This window comes from Eucalyptus grandis, chromosome 2 (assembly GCF_016545825.1).
Source record: "Eucalyptus grandis isolate ANBG69807.140 chromosome 2, ASM1654582v1, whole genome shotgun sequence".
In the NCBI taxonomy this organism is placed as follows: Eukaryota; Viridiplantae; Streptophyta; class Magnoliopsida; order Myrtales; family Myrtaceae; genus Eucalyptus; species Eucalyptus grandis.
In genome coordinates this window covers 6,968,553-6,987,603 of record NC_052613.1, presented here as the reverse complement: position 1 = coordinate 6,987,603, position 19,051 = coordinate 6,968,553, and the positions used below count along the sequence as shown (strand labels likewise).

Below are 19,051 nucleotides of genomic sequence, written 5' to 3'. Positions count from 1 at the left end.
GCTCACAGAATACAGCTGAAAGAAACCTGAAAGAAGGGTGGTTTTGACTGTTTCTTCCAGACATGAGGATTGAGGAGGACAGAATTCATTCTTTGTAGGGGGGCTGCTGACTGGATCATGGTCATAGGATTGACTTTGTGTGAGGACAGAGAGTTTGTTCTGTTTTCGGGCTGTAGGATGGTTGAGGGCATGTAAGGACGTGCAGAGAAGTAATGTGGGTGACGTTTCTCTAGGGAGACAAGAAGTTGTGCATGGAGTGTCAAAAGAACTTTTAGGGACGGCTGGCTTTTTCTGGTCAGTCTTTAACTACCAACTGCCATTAGAGAGAGAGAGAGAGAGAGAGAGAGAGAGAGAGAGAGAGAGAGAATTGGCATTGGGAAAGTTTCTCTTTCGGTCAAGCTCTCACAAAACTATTGGCGTGGTTGATGATAAGATTCAAATAATAGTTCTTAATCTTTAGATTACGCGTTTCTATGGATATAATTATTGAACAGAACAGGCGTGGAAAAAAGAAAGGAATTTCTGGACCTGAAGGCAAGTATTAAAAAATGATATATTTATTAAAATCCTAAAACTTATCACAAAAATACAATTGAGTCATAAAACTTGTAAAAAGTACAAATCAAGTGATAAAACTTGTCAAATTAGTTCAATCGAGTACTTCCGTTAACTTCGTCCAATTTGACTAATAAAAAATGCTAACGTGACTTTTTTTTTTTTAATATTATCTCAGTCCTACACAACAACGAGATGATTAAATCATAAAATATAATATTAAAATGATGTCGTTTTGGTTTAGCTTCAATTTTTAATAATAATTTAAATTAAAAAAAAAGTCAATGGGAAGGGTTGCAAACGCTCGCCGTTGTGCGCAACGAGAGGCATCGGTGAGAATGGGGGTGAGTTAGGGGGAGGGGCCGTTGGGGCTAGTGATCCTCATCAATGATGGGTGAGGGTTGTGGCCCTCCCCCACCCTTGTCTAGATTAGGTGAGGGTTGGGCCTCCCCTGACCCTTGCCTAGGTCTGTGTGAGGGCCAGTGACCCTTGCTTAGATCAGGCAAGGGTCGGGGGAGAGCTACCACCCTCACTTGCCTTCAGCAAAGGTCGTCGACCCCTGGTTGGGCCTCGGTGACTCTCGTCGGCTCACCCCAACCTCCCTCTTGATGAGTGGGGTGACGGCAGCAAGGGCTTGCAACCTTATCCACCTGACTTTTCCCTTTTCTTTTTTTGGGATACTTTCACTAAAAATCTTAAAATTTATTATGAAAGTATAAGTAAGTCCTAAAACTTATAAAAAATATAATAAAGTCTTAAAACTTGTCAAATTGATTCAATCGAGTTCTTTTGTTAACTCCATTCAATTTGGCTAATGAAAATGCTAGCGTGGCTTTTTTAAATATTATCTCACCCATATTTGGCAATGAGGTAGCTAAATCATAAATTATAAGACTAAAATGATGTTGCTTAGGTTTAAATCCAATTTTAGTAATAATTTAAATTAAATTAAATTGAGAGAGAGAGAGAGAGTTAGGCGAGTACGGCTGCAAGCCCTTGCTACTGCAACCCCACCATCGCCAGGGAGGCCAACGAATGTGGGGGATGACTTGGCAATGGAGGTCGCTAAGGGTCAAGAACCTCGCCAATAATAGGCGAGGGCCTGTTGGCCCTCACTCAGAGTTGGAAGAGGGTGGCAGCTAGGGGTGAGCATGGTCCGGGTTGGTCCGGCCACCCCTAACCCTAGCGAGGTGTTGGTCCTCAATTTTTAGGACCGATGACCGATCCTATTGAGCCCTCACTCGGACCGACCCAATGGTCCGGTCCTCCGAGGTCAACCCGGGACTGATCGATAATTTTTTTCGTCTTATTTTTTATACTCCCTAAAAAACAAACCTACAAATTCAAATTACACATTCATTCACAATGCGGTATTGTGCAACTAAACTATAAATACCAATATATATTCAGCAAATTTAAGATGACACAATAATAGAAATTTTGTACTTACTAACCGCTCATCGAGATATGGGACAAGATAGGGTCCACAATGTGGCAAGCGGGATGTTGCTACTTTTGATTTTGGCAAATTGAAGAACAAAGAAGACAGAATGAAAGAGAACGTACTTTGAGTAAGGAAGCCGTGAGGAGATTTATGGCGTAAACTTCGCGCCGTTTTGGACGTCGCGAGTCCGTGACTATGAGGAGTCCTTGGTCCTCACGGTGAAGAACGTACTCTAGACTGTGGAGGAGGAGGCCGTGAAGACCTTTATGGTGTAAACTTCACGCCTTTTGGAATTATATGCCATCTATCCATGACTTTGAGCCTGAGGAGTCAACGGCTTTAGTATTATTTTACTTAGGTTTGAATATATAAAAGAATTATAAATAATATAATATAATATACATGGTTGGTCCAGGGTTGGACCGACCAAAAACTCTTAGGACCGAGGACCAACCCGCACGGTGTTGGTCCCGGAATTTCAGGACCAAGGACCAACCCGGTCCCTTGGGAACCGGACCAGACCGGCGGGGTTGGGCCGGTCCAGGTTGACCCTAGACCGCTGCTCACCCCTAGTGGCAGCCCTCCCTTGACCCTTGTCTAGATTAGGCGAGGGTCAGGGGAGGGCCACGAGCCTTGCCTATGTCGGTGAAGGTTGCTAGCCCCTAGTCAGGCCTTGACAACCCCCGTCAGCTCACCACCACCCTCCTCTTCGTGATGGTGGGGCGGTGGCAAGGAGGGCTTGTTGCCTTACTTGCCTGTCTTTTCCCTTTTTCTAAAAGTCCTAAAATTTATCACGAATGTGTAATTAAATCCTAAAATTTGCAAAAAGTGTAATTAAGTCCTAATTGTCAAATTAGTTCAACTTCATTTAATTTGGCTATTGGAAAATGTTGACGTGGTCTAGGTGATGATAAGATGGCTAAATCATAAAATATAAAGCTAAAATGATGTTGTTTTGGTTTAAATCCAATTTTTAATACTAATTTATTTAAATTATTTTTTTTCAAAAAAAGCTAAATTATTTAAAAGAAGGGGAGAAGTTAGGCGAGTAGGGTTGCACGCCCTCATTTGCCACTACCACCCCCACCATCACCGGGAGGGGGTTATGGATGAGCCAATGACCCTCGCCGACAGTAGGTGAAGGCCTATTGGCCCTTGCCTAATTTGGACAAGGGAGATGGGTGAGGGCCAAAAGGCCCTCGCTTGCCATCAGTGAGGGTCGACAGCCCTTAGCTCACCCCCACACTCACTGTCACGCCCCGAACTCGAGCGCGCCAACATCCCACCATGGTCATGCAAATGCAACATTCCTAGGTAGTGTCGCCGACCCCATTCATTTAATATTGCGCAAGCGAAACGTGTTATAAAACCCATGACAATGAAATACGGGATAGGAAAGGAGGAAGCAAATTCACAACCAATCACTTATATAAACCAATGGAGTTACAAACGAAGGCCTACAGCCAAAAGTCTACAAAAGACCGGCTTTTAAAAATGAACTGTTCTACGACCTACAAGTTGGACGCGTTCTTCAATCCTCATGACTTCACCTTTGCAACTCCTCAAGGTCAACCAAAACTATCTAGCTGCTCCGTCCACTAGGGACTCGAAATTGTAATCCCCCAACTGGGATGAGACAATGTCTCAACAAGTTCAACACTCTAAACCCCTATTAGAAAGAAAATACACCTAGAGTGGCCTAACCACAACATCAAAAAGACTTACCTCGCATTAGTCTTCATCTGCAGGTTTTCAACCACGTGCAATTATGATAACCAAACAACTATGGCACAATCACATTATCAGAACAATTCAACCACTTGGATTGTCTTAGCGATCAATCGACTCGGCCGATTACATGTCATTTTAGCAAATCAATCACTGCCTCCAATCACGACCTTATAGGAAGATTTAACAACCAGTGGCAATCACAGCCTCACTCGGCACGACCTTTAATTAGGTAGTAGATCTCGGCCTGATGGGCACGACCTCTAATAGGTGGTCAATCACGGCCTCATTGGGCACGGCCTTTAATAGGTGGTCAATCACAGCCCCACTGGACACGACCTTTAATAGGTGGTCAATCACGGCCCCACTAGGCACAACCTTTAATAGGTGGTCAATCACGGTCATTCTTTCATCAAATTTTGACACTTGAGATTTTATGAAAAGAATCCCTATTTATCGCAATCACACTTAATTTGCCACAACCAATCATCAATTTCAAATTCTAAATGCACAAAGAATGATCGGCACGAAATTCCGAGCAACAAGGGTCAAAATAATTTTTCAGTTTTTTTTTTATAAATAATAATATTTTAATAATTTCGGAATATAATATAATATTATAGATTCCAGAATTTCTAAATAATTAAATAATTCAAAAATAAAACCCTATTATGTCCCATCAATACTTATTATTAAATAACTCTATTAGCCTTAATTAAACACACTTTAAATTAAACAAACTTCTTAATCCAAATCACAATTAAATAAACTAAACTATTCACCTAAACTTGCTTAACTTAGACAAAGCACATTTAAGGCATCATTAACACTCTAATCAAGGTTTAGTGAACTAAACTCACCCGATTAATGAACCGAGCGGACCAAAACAACGGGGACGCCGGGGGGAACTTTTCTCAAAGCGGGCCAAGCATCCAAGGTCGGGAAGCCAGCCAAATCGGGACAAAATCGGGCTAAGAAACCCACTTTTTCTAGCTGCTGTTTGGGGCCGACGGAGGGCTGCAATGCGATCGGACGAGCATGGAACCGATAGCAACAGGCGGCGGCTCCAACGAAGACTCCCGGCGACCCTAGCGACGGCGGCATCAGCTGGACGGAGGGGATGGAGCTCGGGGGTCGGGCGAGCAAGGCAGAGCAGCGCGCGATGGCTGGTCGGCGGAGTGACACGCGGGCGCGCGGACGACGGCGGCGGCGGCGAGCTTCGGCGATGAGCGGACGGCGACAAACGGTGTGCGAGCTGCTGGCCAAGCTCCTCCCTGCGTCGCACGGTTTCAACACCCTCCTCCCCCCCTTGCACGGTTCAAACATGGAGGAAGAAGATGAAGATGGAGAGTGGTGGGGCCCATTCACTTTTGATGATTAATCCACACCTTCCACTTGTCAATATTTCCTTCAATTTGCCCCAACCACCATGACATAGGGTGACATCACACTCCACTAACTCAAATCCTCCACAACTATCTTCAATGGGTCCATTTTATTTTTCCGCCGGGGCATGAAATTTTGTACATTAATTTCTTTAATTTCATTCAATTCTCTTCCAATTGAGTCTAATTGAAGTCCATAAAATTAATCTAATATCACCACACTTTAATTCGCATCTTCACTTGTCCATAGAATCAACTTAAGTCCCAAAAGTATAACCAAAAGTGGGCTTACTAATTTCTCGAGCCAAATTAGCCATTCTCTGATTATTTTGTTGAAAAACTCGGCTTGCATGAAAAATCTTCCGAAGATGAATCAATGATCCTAAAATGATTTGTGACACACCATGACTTCCAATTTCTGAATTTGATCTCAATTTCATGGTTGATTTCACTCTAGCACGATATTAGCGTGTTTTAATCTACTGGGTAGCTTTTTAGAAATTTTCATGCATTTGACCTGTGGTTGATCAAACCACAATGTACATCTTTGACACATTGACGACTCTCGGTTGTCGGGATACTCTCAAGGTTTCAAATACAGACACAGGATATCCAATCGACAGAAACGTCGATCTAGTGCTGATTGACCATAATTGTGCGATTTGGTGGAATCACCCACACTTGATCACATTTCTTCATCGAGTCGACCTATCTCTGGTCTCTAATCGATTTTTAATTGTGCCGTAATGACCTTTGCAGATTAGCTCGATCGAAAGGTCGCCTCCTGGTCAAATTCTCGAGTCTGACGCATTAGAATCTCTTAATGGCTTCACCTAATAGACTATTTTTCACATGAGTGGCCGACTCAAGGAAAAGAACTATATGCGTGCCAACAAAATGCCCGTCTTAATTTATTGAAAATAAAATTGGAAAATCGGATGTCACACTCACCAACCCCTCTTGCTAATGGCACATTTGGAGTAGTAGGGGCTTGCAACCTTACCCGCCTAACCTTTTTGTTTTTTTGTTTTTGTCTTTTTCTTGTTAAATCAAAACAATGTTGTTTTAGTCTTATATTTTATGATTTATCCACATCATCACCATGTAGGAGTAAGATAATATTAAAAAATAATCATGTCAATATTTTATGTTAACCAAATTAGACGAAGTAAATGGAATGACTCAATTCAACCAATTAGACAACTTTTAGGATTTCATTGTATCTTTTACAAATTTTATAACTCAATTACACTTTCGTGATAAGTTTTAGGACTTCTAATGAACATATCATTTTTTTTTCAATTTAGCTTATTTTTTAAAATTTAATTTAAATAAATTAGCATTAAAAATTGGATTTAGACCAAAACGAAGTTGTTTTAGTCTTATAATTTATGACTTAGCCACCTTCTCGCCATGTATGAGTGAGATAATATTAAAAAAAGCCATATTAGCATTTTCCGTTAGTCAAATTAGACGGAGTTAATAGAATGACTCGATTAAATCAATTTAATAAGTTTTAAGACTTAATTCTACTTTTTGTAAATTTTAGAACTTAATTGTACTTTCGTAACAAGTTTTAAGACTTTTAGTAAACATATCCCTTAAATAAAAAAAGACAAGTAGCTAGTCTTTTATAAAATATCCGGCAGTCCAATGGGCTGTAAATTATGTAGACCGATGGTCAATCAGGCCCAATTTCAAGTTACAGAAGCCTTGTTTCCTAGACTACACCCACTTTAGTACACATGGTTGAAGAAAGGCCCACGTTTTGGGTGCATTTTATGCCTTGACGGGCCAAACTCAGGCCCATTCCATAGGGCAAATATGAGCCCATTTGGGGCCCAATGGGGTTGTGCCACATTGTAGGGCTGATGAGACTCATTTCAGGGTCTAGTCGGTCATTGTAGGGCCCAATGCAATGACGTCAGGCCTAACAAACGCCCCCTTTTAGGCCTAATGGGCCACAATTGGGACCCATCTCAAGATTGGGCCAAAATTAGGCAGACCAGGTCAATTTCGGGGCCCAATGGTAGAAGGAAGATCCATTTTCGGGCCCATGGACCAATTCTGGGCCCAGCTTTAAGGCTTAATGTGCTTAAAATTTTGTTCGAACTAGGCCAGCTTTCCAGAGGGACAGAATGCTTTGTCAAGTCCAATGGGCTTCTTATTTATCTTAGGTGACAAGTCGTGGGGCCTAAAAGAAAGCACTGTTACAAACGGGCCAGGCCCTCACAGAGGCCCAAAATGTAGGCTTATCTTAAATGATCATTACTCTATGTCCACTTTTTTTTTGGTATGAAATAAGCTAAAACAGAATACAAAAATTTAATGACGTAAAACTACATTTCTTATTTTATCACCTAATAAAATAAAAAGTGACTAGAATAAGTAAATAAAAGAATTTATTATCCAAGTACTTATCAATCCTAACAATAGCAAGCCAATTAGTGGAGCAAATTTTTTTTTTTTTTCAAAAGTTATGTTGCACTTTTAATTCAAAGTGAGACTACCTAAAAAAATAAAAATAAAAGTGAGAGCATAGCCTTCTTCTAATACCTTTAAGAAAATTAATGTCCATTTGAGCTCTATGATCTAAACAGTGAGAACCAACACATTGACAGATTGCAATAACAATGACTGTCCAACATCAAAATCAGGTACCATGATTCTATCTTTTTTATTATTTTGGCAGGGAACATAGCAGCATTAAGTACAACGTATGATGAACCGCCAGCTTCAGAAAATCGATTTCAAGATCAGATTTCGAAGGTCAGAGGACCTGCAGGCCGCTGACTGTATTGCCTATGTTCCGACAAGATTCGCGTTCTTACTCTATCAGCTATGTCGGACCAAAATTGTACCTTCACATATAGCCGTTACAGCATTCATTTTACAAGAAATCAATAGGGATCCACAAATTTCGATTTGCGGATCAAAAAATAAATATACTTTTTGAAGAAGAAGAAAAAAATCTATTTGCGGAAAACTTGTGGGGGCACAAACCCCTGATTACTATTGGTATTACTGCATCCGGCAGCCCTGTTCTTCGGTTCTGAGATAGATCAACCCTCGGTTGATTCTCTGCAAAACAATTTGGAGGAGGGCAAAAGTTAATGACACGACCAAGAGAAACGAGAGTTCCCAAAATCATGCTAGCTACACATCCAACACGACCAAATCGAATCACCGACCATCTCATCGGCACTGTTCATGGCAATTACATGATTGCCTAAGCAAAATAACACAACGAAATCACATGGCAGGCCAGAGAAACAGCACAACAAAATCATCACATGAGGCTGGCGTTCAAGCAATTCCAAGAACACTGTATCACTGTCCAGCAGGTTTGATACAGTGGCGGCAGAGGCCATCCACATCAAACACCACAAATGTTCAAAATCCTAAGGAAGAAAAACTATGGCCTTCGATTATAGATCGACCACGAGAGGGTGACATTCACAATAGGTCGACAGATAAAAGTAAAGATTCCTTCTCCCTGGGGAGTGGTATGCCTATGCACATTCAATGTCATCAAGTTTTCAGCAATTTAGCATCTGGACAGGCTTGATAACATAAATAACACAAAAGGCCACGTGCAATAAAAAAATCTCAACACAGACATGATGGTGGTAACTTATTCTAGGACAAACAAACATGATCTTTAATCCTATTTCTCCAAGCTGAATACTGCCTTAGATGGTCTTATATTACTGCCAAATGCCAATGGCACACACTCTCTGGCACAGAAGATTTCAGAGCTTAAACTCAGAAAAATACAAATGAACTGGTGATATATTACACTTCAAAGGGGGAGATTCCACTTAACAATATGATTAATTTACTACACTAGCAAAAGTGCAAATGCAGATTCATTCACTGTACAAGCAAAACATTGCACCAGATAATAAATACTAGGCAGATGTATCACTAAATACCAATGATAGATTAAATACCTCTCTAGTATCTTTTATTCGCAAGAGATCCAACTTTTCCTGGGGCCTCCGATTTGTTAGAGTAGCAAGCTGAACAAAAAAGCTAGATTAGCTATATAACGCAGGGGATTTGTTGCACTTCTCATTAATCTGATAAACAAAGGTACCCAGAAACTAAAGCGCTCAGGATCTTGGGGTGAGGGCATCATGCGCTCCAGGCTTAGTAGTTTTTCATACTTGGATCTATCTGCAAATAAAATCAAGTATCAGCAACATGAACAATCCCTGATGGATAAAAGCATCTTTAATTTCACTCAATGGAAAATCACAACTACGGAATAATTGTAAGAGCCCCACAATTTTAACCACCTTGCCATGTCTGTGCATTTGCTACATGTTAGAGGATGAGAAAACAACTGTAGTCACAATTATCGTGGCTCACATAGGCAAACTGAACCACACGTGACGAGAACTCAAGGACTGAGGTTTCAATGTTTTTGCTTAAGAGATCATATATTCCTATGTTGTATTGTATTTTGTATGATAAGTTTGATGTGATGATATCCAAATTATGGATATTGTCTTTTATGCTTCAGTATAAATGCTTGACCTTACGTTACGAATTAATATGTTCCGAAACCGAACCAAAAAGATAACAATTGGTTAGGGTAAGGATCGAGGTTCTCCATTTACAACTTTAGTTTGGGTTAAAATATAGTCCAAAGTGAACCAAGAAATCCCCTACTTTCCACAAATACTTCATGAAATAATGCATGCATGTTTGTCAATGGGGACGGTAAGGCATTTGTACAATCAGTGGCAACTTTTCATCACTACATGTAAGCTATTTATAAAAACATGGAGGGGGTGCATGTACTCATGCTTGTTCTGGTTGGTTTGGTAAACCCTGCTCCCAATCTTCATCATAAGGTAGAGAAGCTAGGTCTCTTGCAAGGCTCATTACCTTGACTTCGTGGGTTCAGATATCATCTCTAAAATATTTATGTGGCAAAGGAGTTGGTTTAACTTTCTTAGCTACAAACACCGCCCAAGTGACTTAAATAATAGTGCTTCTCCAAGCTGCTTCACTCAATATGAAACTATGTAAGGAGATGAAGTAAAAGATCCCAAAATGATATGAGACAGAAAGCTAAAAGTAGTCCTGAGATTTTTCAATCCAACACTCAGATGTAATAGCAGCATTTGCTATTAGCAACGCCACAGAAGCAACAATAAGTGGAGCTGCAAAGGCCATTTTCATGACATATACCTTGTCGTGCTGCTTGTTTGGCTCTTGTCAACCAGGACAAAGCATCTTCAGCTACATTAGTGGTCAATTCTAGTAACTGCAAAGCCGCAAAGGTTATCTTGTTAGCACTGTAGCAGAGCCAAAGATTGCAGCAAATAAACTAAAAGTGTTGTTCTTATTGTTGCCATTTCTGCAAAATATGCATTCTATGTCTGAAATTCATCACTCTAGAGATGAGTCCAACAAAGAATCTTTCAGCCATAAAGAACCCCCGCAAAATGGAAATTATTATTTCCATAAAATTTGGGGATAAGTGCATTGAAAGTCCTAAAACTTGTAGAGGAAGTGCAATCAAGTCCTAAAACTTATTAAATTGATGCAATCAAATCTATCTATTAACTTCATCTATTATGGCTAGCAAAAAATGTTATGACTTTCTTTATTACTTGCTCAAGACACGTGGTGCAATGTGGCACTCACAGAGAGCCAACCATCACAAAATCTAGAAAACTTGCAATGAAAAAGGAAAAGAAGGATAAAAATAACTAAAAAAGGATAAAAGTCAAAAAAGGAACCATTGTTGACCATTTGTGAAGCAATGCACGAGGTTCCCCATGTCATCGTTCAACAGTGAACTTAAGCACAGAAAGGCGCCTTTTTTTTTCTTCTTTCCCCTTGGAGGACGACATGTCAGTTCAATGGCTACAAGCAGAAACAATTCCCCCAAAGGTAGCAGTAACAATCCAAGTTAATTTTTTCTTTCAGATTAATCCTCCTTTTCTCCCAAGCAAACCCAGTGAAGGATGCCAATTAATTCATTCATCTGAAACATAGAACTTGGTAGGCCTTGAATGTGGGCATTTTTAAATCATATTCTTGTGGTGCAATGATTCTTCATAAAAACTATTTGCATTTCTGCTCTAGACTTATTAAAATAATGATGCGAACAGCCTTTTGCAGCAAACTGAATGAATAGCGTAGGTTTATTTTCAGCATCATGCCAAAACAGAAGAAGCAAATCAGGATGCTTGACATGGAGCAGTCTCAAGGAAATAAATAGAAGAAAAAAGAGGAGCCTCAATGTTAAGCCAATTACAGCCCACAAAATTTTCTTGAACATCTGATGCTGCATGTATGGCTGCAACCTCATTTCATCGTTCAAAAAGAAAATCAAGAAGAATTAGTTGCATCACACGGTGGTGGTGCCACCATTGTCATGACCACACGACATGGGGAGGGCCAGCAAGCCCTTGCCAGTTGCCGGCCGTCACTGGTTCTGTCTCTTTCATATTATTTTACATTTCAGAATTTTCTACTTTCAATCACACTTATTTATTTTATTTTTTTTGGGTCAGAACTCACACTTAATTGATGTAGGCGAAATATTAAGATTTGGCAGAAAACGATGTCATTTATTCACACTCGAATTAACGTCAACAAACATGTAGGGGAGTGAATGATAGAAGAGGCCACATCAGTTTTTTCATTAGACAGATCAGACGTAGTTAAGAGATGAACTTCATTGCACCAATTTTACCAATTAAAACTTGATTCCACTACTAAGAATTTTATAACTTAATTGGGCCATCATGACAAGTTTTAGAACTTTAGGTGCATCTATTATCTATCACTAAAATTTATTATACTAGACAGAATTCACTGCCCTGGCCAATACCAGAACTCATCCAGAAAAGGACTTAGCTTTAGGAAATCTATAAACAAAAGTATGAAGTGGCTTTTAAACAATACAGGTTTCATGCAACTGAAAGTACAATCGTAGTTCTAACACCTTTCTATGAAGAAAATGACAGTGGCAAACTATATTAGTTGTTGTCCAATGATATTACATATTACATTCCAAATTGATGAATTTTCCCAATCCAAAATTTCATTTTGCTACTAAAACCAAAGAATTTTTAAGGTCTTGCCAATCTGAAGCACCTTGTCCAGATTATCACCAGTTATAACTTCAGGAACTTCCTAAAGAGTTAGATGGAAGATGTTCTACAATTGATGCCACCAAAGAGGCATCATCTGTTAGAATTTCACATAACTCCTATGGGATCGGCAAATGAGCAAGGAGAACTATGGGAATCTAGACTGGATACCTAGTGTAAAGACAAACTTACATCGACTCCTTCTCTGCTCCCTTGTGGAGGATGCACATCTTGTACCCATTCAACTTCCGCAACACGATATCTACATTTATTATCAAAGAGGAAAGTATCTTAATGGATCATCCACCAGATTAAAATTTATTCACAAGACCACATTTCCAGAAAACTCACCCATCCTGATCCCAGGATCGTATTATATGAAATCTGCGCCTGCCCTCTACCTGCACAATTGTCTTAGCACTTAAGATCAAATCAGATAGCAATAAAAGTTAGCATAGTATTTTTCATCAAACAGGCACCGACCCATGATGAGTTATGATGAGCCATTGGTCTAATGGAGCCAAGACAGCTCAAAGATGATACTTATTTTTCACACCTTCTCATTTTGTATAGAAATCGGTTAACATCTTCACAGTATTAACTTGCTCTGCCAGCAAGCCCCATATTTCTCTTTCTCCATCTCACATTTTGAGTTTACAAAAGAAATAAAGGATCAATTTGCAAAGGTGTTTAAAAAAAGTTCAGTGTTGGAACCATGCAATAGACATGTATATCAACACAGACTTCTCAAAAAAGACTTTCTGAAGTAATTGTCTCAATTTAACCGTCAGTCTCATCTTTAAAATTTGTAGCACAGAAAGGTGACATAAAAAATACTCCAATGACCTACATCAACCATCAAACTTTTGAGCATTTCACTCGGTCTCATCATTAAAACTCAGCATGGATCCAATAAAGTACGTCACTTAAGTAATGGACAATTTTTCACCTCTATAAAGAAACGCCCATCTGGAAGTGGCTCACACCTACATAGAATAAAGAATAGAAATATAAAGACTGCAACAAGAGATGACAACCCGAAGTGAAGCTTCAATCTTGAAGACGAGATGTAGCTAGTGAAGTATTTTGTTAAAACAAACTAAAAGAACTTCAGAAATTGAGAGAAGAACAATTTAAAATGATAAATATGTTAAAAAACTAACTCAGTAATTTCCACTTCACAAGCAAGATCAGCAATAGATCCGGTACTGGAATCAATTGCAACCTACATTATGGAACAATAATTAATTTCCCAATTAATCAGATGGAGTAGTCAGATACAACCAACATAAGTTATGGAAAATACCATTCCCATCCGATGGTTCCCTTCCATTATCCTCCTCACCTGTTAAAAAACAGTAGAGAAAAACATTATCTACTTAAATTTGCAGATATGATAAAGCTAATATCTCCAAGAATAAGTTGTATAGAAAGTAACAGGTCAGGTCACCACATAGGCTAGAGAAATACTAGACAGCACCAAAGTCATGTCCAGATTAGAAATCTATGACTTGAGTTTTATTCTGCTTTAATTGCATGCGAATTTATTGCTGCATTTTCATCATGCTTTACAAAAATGCAAGAACTTTTAAGACAGAAAGCAATCCTCCCAGAAGCTAGTTTTTGTGCTGTGGATTCTCTCTCCAACTTGTAGGTAGGATTTTGAATCGTGCAAAGAAGCTCCCAGACTGTAGAGAGGTAAGTCACAAATTACGGGCAATGCCCACCAGACATCTCGACTCAACTGGTCAACGATATACACATGGGCCTTTGCAAGGCAGATGATTAAAAGTAAAGTTAAGATGAGCAGAGGCAACTGCTTGCCAGAGCTTCTCCATTATAGCAACAACAGTATGACGTATAAAACTAGGTCGGATGAGCTCACTTAACAAATAATGTGATGCTTGTCCTCATTAATGTTAGGCAGTCTAAGTTCCAAAGGGGTTATCTCTTACTACTAACTTAGGTCAGTCCTTGCAAATCTCATGCACCACAAGCTCAAGCTATTTGACAAAAAAATCATATCGTTCTTTTCAATGTGAATTTTGACATCCCTTCACCACTTTATAATGACACATGCTACTGTTGTTCTCGTAGAATTATCCTACTTATACTAAAGCTTCATTTTGTACATTACATCGAATGGGCTAGAAATAAAACATTCATTTGATTGGCTGAGCACTGTTTACTATAACTAACTTACCATGAGCCTGTATCGGGGCTCAAAAATGTGAAGATGATACTTCTGGCAAGGGATAACCACATCCATCACAAAAAGGGGCACCAAATCAACTCCTAAATACGTAAGACTTTCACGCTCTGCCTTCCTTTCGGCATATTCCTCTGGAAAGTTCTTTTGAATGATGTTGTTAAGTGTCACACTGATAAAAAGAAAATGCACATTTAGAGTCAAATTATAAATTAATTCATGAACACTTTTCCTCATAACCATGAAACCAAGGGAAGTAGAAACTATGGAAGACAGCTCCTATGGTATTTCATGTGCCAAAAGAAAAAATTGGCGAGGTAGCTCACCTGACAGCAGATGTTCTAGGACTCATAAATAAAACTGTCCGGCACAATGGACATTTGTTACCTAGCCATTGAAAAGTAAGACTTAAAAAGGCTAAAAATTTACACATATGAAAGATATGTAGTATAAACCATCAGTGAGAGTACAGGAAAAATGATGTATCACGCACCACGATCCATAGATTGAAACAAGCATGAACGACAAAAAGAATGACCACACGGCGTTGTGATTGGCTCATATAGTAGTTTCAAGCATAGTGTGCAATCAAAGTCATCCGTACGCTCGGGTCTTCCATGGCCTCGCCTCTCCACTAGTCCAGTCAAATTTCTCTCCAAATATTGGAGAATAGCTCGAAGAGGATTGCTGCAAAATAAACAGAACTCGATAATATCAATCATGTGCTTCCAAGAACCAATGTGGGTGAGTAGAAAATTATCATGTTACCTAAAAGGATCCACCTGAAGACCAGATATTACTATGTCCCTAGCCATTTCATACTTCTCCAACTGCCAAAAAATGAAACATTTAGTGTCAGCACCACGAAAATCAGACTTCAGAGTCCTCATGTAAATTTACCAAAGACAAGCCAAGGGCCAGCATCTTGTCAGCACTACGTAATTTCACAACTTAGTCAGGTCAGTCAACTCCACTTACATGAGGACTCTGAAGTCTGTGTACTCCACATAGAAGTTGACACCACTACTGATTAACTAAAGGTTTAGAGTATTAAAGAAAGGCAGGGTTTAATGATAAAATTATCCAAAATATCTTATGTTTGTCATGAACGTACATACATTCACAAATATAGATATGAATTCATAAGCTAAATCAAGAAGGAAGGATGAACATGTCTCATGCAAGTTCTTGTCAAAGCGTATTCTAACCAAGTAATACACAAAATCATAACAAGAATAAAGAACGCCTCCAAAATGCATCTCAAAGTAAATATTGCATGCGCATAAGCAACATAAAATCTATGCGTCATCCCAAAGATAATGAAAATAGGGGATAAATCCATCCCTTGGCTGCTTTAAAACTGAGGGAAAGGGACAGTGTTACCAATAAAAGAGTTTTGGCCTTCAAAGTATATGGTCTGACTGAAGTACTTTGAAGACTCAGTAGCTTCTCAGCATCCTTTAAAGCGAGCTGAACCAATAACAGAGAGTACTGGCTTAGAACTCTACAACAATCCTATTGTTAAGAAAGAAACAAGAGGGCAGGATATACTTCTGCATGTATTGTAGGATCCAGGCCATTCAATGCACTATGTTCAGAGTCTGACGGATTTCTGAGTTTTAAGAATTGGCTTATCCTGAGTAGAAAGAAACCCTTTTTAGATTCACAAATTTGAAAAGTTGTCAAAAGTCATCAATAAATTAGATTAAAAAAAGCCATGAGAATAAATATAAGACATTGAGCAACCATGTTCGAGAAGTAACATACCAAAACAAATAGAAACTACAGAAAAGGTAGGATAAAAAACCTTATATAAGCAGCACATCGGTTCCCAAGAATGACAGGATCATTGGGCTTGATATTGTTTGCCCTTGAGTAGTAATCGATCGACTGCCAAAGAGATTGAAAAAATTAGTTGGTGAAAATAAAGAAAAGGACAGAAATGCACACCATAATGATCTGTGGCATCAAGCAGCCTAATTTTTCAGTGCAATCTGAATACAGGATCAAATCAATGTTTTAAGGGGTATAGCCAATTAGATTCAGGTACTCTGGCCAAAAATATAATTAGATTAGGTACCATCAGAAACATCATTTCAGCTGCTACCTCCCAAAACTAGTCTGATAAAGATCCAGCTTATATTCTCAATTTGAGTTATGAGAAAGAAGCAGGAGCATGATATTAATTATCATTACCAACCAATATAGTGCAGAAGGCATATACCGAAGCAGTGTATTATAGTTGAGGCTCAGGTGAAGACAGTTTTTTTTTTTTTTTTTTTGGTTGAAAACAATGTCAAAAAAGCCTTTAAGATCATGCACTCCAACTGAAACAAACAAGAAATATTGTACAGAGCAATGCAAACCTCACATCAAAAAGTGCATTACAATCCAAGCTGAGAAAAGGTTATGATTGACGTGCAACGAGGGATGTATTTGTCCTTGGAAGAAACTAGCAATAATGAGGTTATCCTAGATAACTAAGACAACCTACTTGGATATGAATCGCTAAGATCAGTTAGCAATTATCGGGATAATTTTATACACCGTAGAGTCTGCACAATCTAATAATAACTCGAGTTTCACATGAAAATATAAGACCCTAAAACAGATACCTATCAAACCCGAGCACTGCTGTTACCAGGAGGGAATATGCAAAACAAAGACAGAAACAAAGAAGCAGGCAAGCAACTATCGCACCTTTTCAAATGATTCAAGACGATTCTGTCGAAATGCTTGGTTTCCATTTTGCACAAGATCAAAGACATGACTAAAACTGTCCCAGGGCAGCGACCCTTCACCCTCATTCGCCTGCAAATCTAATTAAAATAAACTTCTTCGTAGATTGAAACAAAATTTCAAATGCTCGGTGCCATATACTTAAGAGTGCCAACAAATGAAAGGTAAATTATCTTTCTGTGATGGTTGATAAGACCTGAAGAAATGAGGACTGCTTCAGCAACCAAAATGATATTTTGCTATGCAGGTTTCAGTGAAGAACTAAAGAAGAGACAATTGTCATATAATTTATCAAGTCCTTTCCCACTATTTTACACACCAACTAAGCCAGCCATAGTCCTGAAAAGCCAGTGCAATATTGATAGACATTTGTCATTAGAATAAATCGGTCAGCTTAGTGTTCCTCTTCAAATGGAGTACCAACAACTCAAGTTGACGTGTAGCAAAAGAAGGAAAAAGAACACCTTTGTCTCAGTTTCATCTCGTCGTGCTTCCTTGAAATCCTCAACACCCGGGAAATGATAAAGAGATATAACAAACAGAAGAACAAAGCAAGAAAAACCAACCGATTCTCTTGTCTTTTGACAACAATATTGTCCGACACCAAACACATAACTGAATACAAACAAAAAGAGCCAAGTTTGGAAATGATGAAGAGAAAAAACCTTTTATTTTCTACCCAAAAAAAAAAAAAAAGTGGAAGAAAGATCAGCTTGGTCTTTGTCAATTGCACGAGGCTCTCAGAGAGAGACTTCTTGTTTTCTCAGATCAACGAGAGTTCAAAAGTAGAGGAATTCCCAATTTTCAAATTCTCTGTAGCTATTTCTCCATCGAATCTTCAATGCAAACAAAATGCAGGAAGTCTTAAAAAATGGAGCATTCTAGACATGCAAAACACCAAATTGTCTCTCCTCTTCCTGCATTTCCACGGCAATCTAACAAAAAAAGGAACGGAATGGGGACCAGCCCTTTCCATCTCCAGAGAGAAAAAAACAAGGAAAACTCGCGACCGAACTCCGAGTCACATCACACCTGCGCACCATCTTTCGCTCCAAAGGGATTCTCAAAACAGACTAGGAATGGCGTTCGATCACCTCTTGAAAAAAAAAAAAACCAAGTACAACAGATCAATTCTGACTCGACCGAAAACGAACATCAAATTCCTCGTCGTCGAAAACCCACATTCTCCCCCGCAAACCAAACCCGCTTTCAAGAAAAGGGAAGGACGGAAGAAAGCAAGCGACACGATCTTACCCAGATGTAGTCTTCCACGTCTTCGACCCCTTCGAGAGCCGAGAACCCAGAAGACGATTCCTCGCCCGACATTCGAAACGACCCGCCTCCTCCTCCTCCTTCCCAACACCAACCACAAAAGGAGAGAAAATTCGCTCGGACCCAAGAATCGTCGGCTCCCCCCGGGCCTCGATAACACGACGAAGCGAGGGAGGGCGCGCGCCTTATCTTGAAGCGGGGGAAAATAAATGCGGGCAACAGCGGCGTCACTGGCGCATCGTCGTGTTCGCTCGCGGGTCCTTCATGCGTTCGCGGACCAGTATCGGATACGTGTTTCGCTGGACGTCGCTCAATACCCAATATGCACACGCTTCCGCTCGATATTATTCCACCACCATCCCCTCTCTCTCTCTCTCTCTCTCTAACTTTTCATTTTAATCCATGTAAAAGCAGGAGGAGGTGGGGTTTGGTGGGGACTCTGACAAGGGAAAGACAGGAGACGCAGGCTGCGTGGTCTCCTCCCTTCGGATGGGGGATGGGGAAGGAAATCTTGAAGAGGCTTTCTTGGCCGTTTGCGCAGAGATTTTGCTGTGCTTTCACCCCCTGCACCCCCTGCTTTGCAGTGGATTTTCTCTGGTGG

At 39.7% G+C, this 19,051-nt stretch overlaps 1 protein-coding gene across 1 annotated transcript; it reads right to left on the bottom strand.

Annotated features, from left to right (window-relative positions):
• Positions 1-7,847: 7,847 nt before the first annotated feature.
• On the bottom strand, positions 7,848-19,021 carry LOC104434346 (LON peptidase N-terminal domain and RING finger protein 1). The gene is made up of 18 exons (XM_010047287.3): positions 18,433-19,021; positions 17,140-17,250; positions 16,247-16,329; positions 15,991-16,075; positions 15,823-15,909; positions 15,208-15,269; positions 14,933-15,126; positions 14,766-14,826; positions 14,434-14,611; positions 13,537-13,575; positions 13,394-13,455; positions 13,180-13,216; positions 12,582-12,631; positions 12,423-12,492; positions 10,315-10,390; positions 9,212-9,291; positions 9,066-9,134; positions 7,848-8,193 (listed from the first exon to the last, which is right to left on the bottom strand). The coding sequence occupies exons 1-18, from the start codon at positions 18,502-18,504 to the stop codon at positions 8,134-8,136; spliced, it is 1,476 nt and encodes a 491-aa protein (XP_010045589.2). The 5' UTR covers positions 18,505-19,021; the 3' UTR covers positions 7,848-8,133.
• Positions 19,022-19,051: the final 30 nt, after the last annotated feature.

Excerpts from the sequence above, each read along its gene's own strand:
- LOC104434346 (XM_010047287.3), bottom strand. The coding sequence starts at position 18,504 with ATGTCGGGCGAGGAATCGTCTTCTGGGTTCTCGGCTCTCGAAGGGGTC. Across the intron at positions 14,612-14,765 it reads CCTAGAACATCTGCTGTCAG|TGTGACACTTAACAACATCA; the intron begins GTGAGCTACCTC and ends TCTTTTTATCAG. Across the intron at positions 13,456-13,536 it reads GGAACCATCGGATGGGAATG|GTTGCAATTGATTCCAGTAC; the intron begins GTATTTTCCATA and ends TCCATAATGTAG.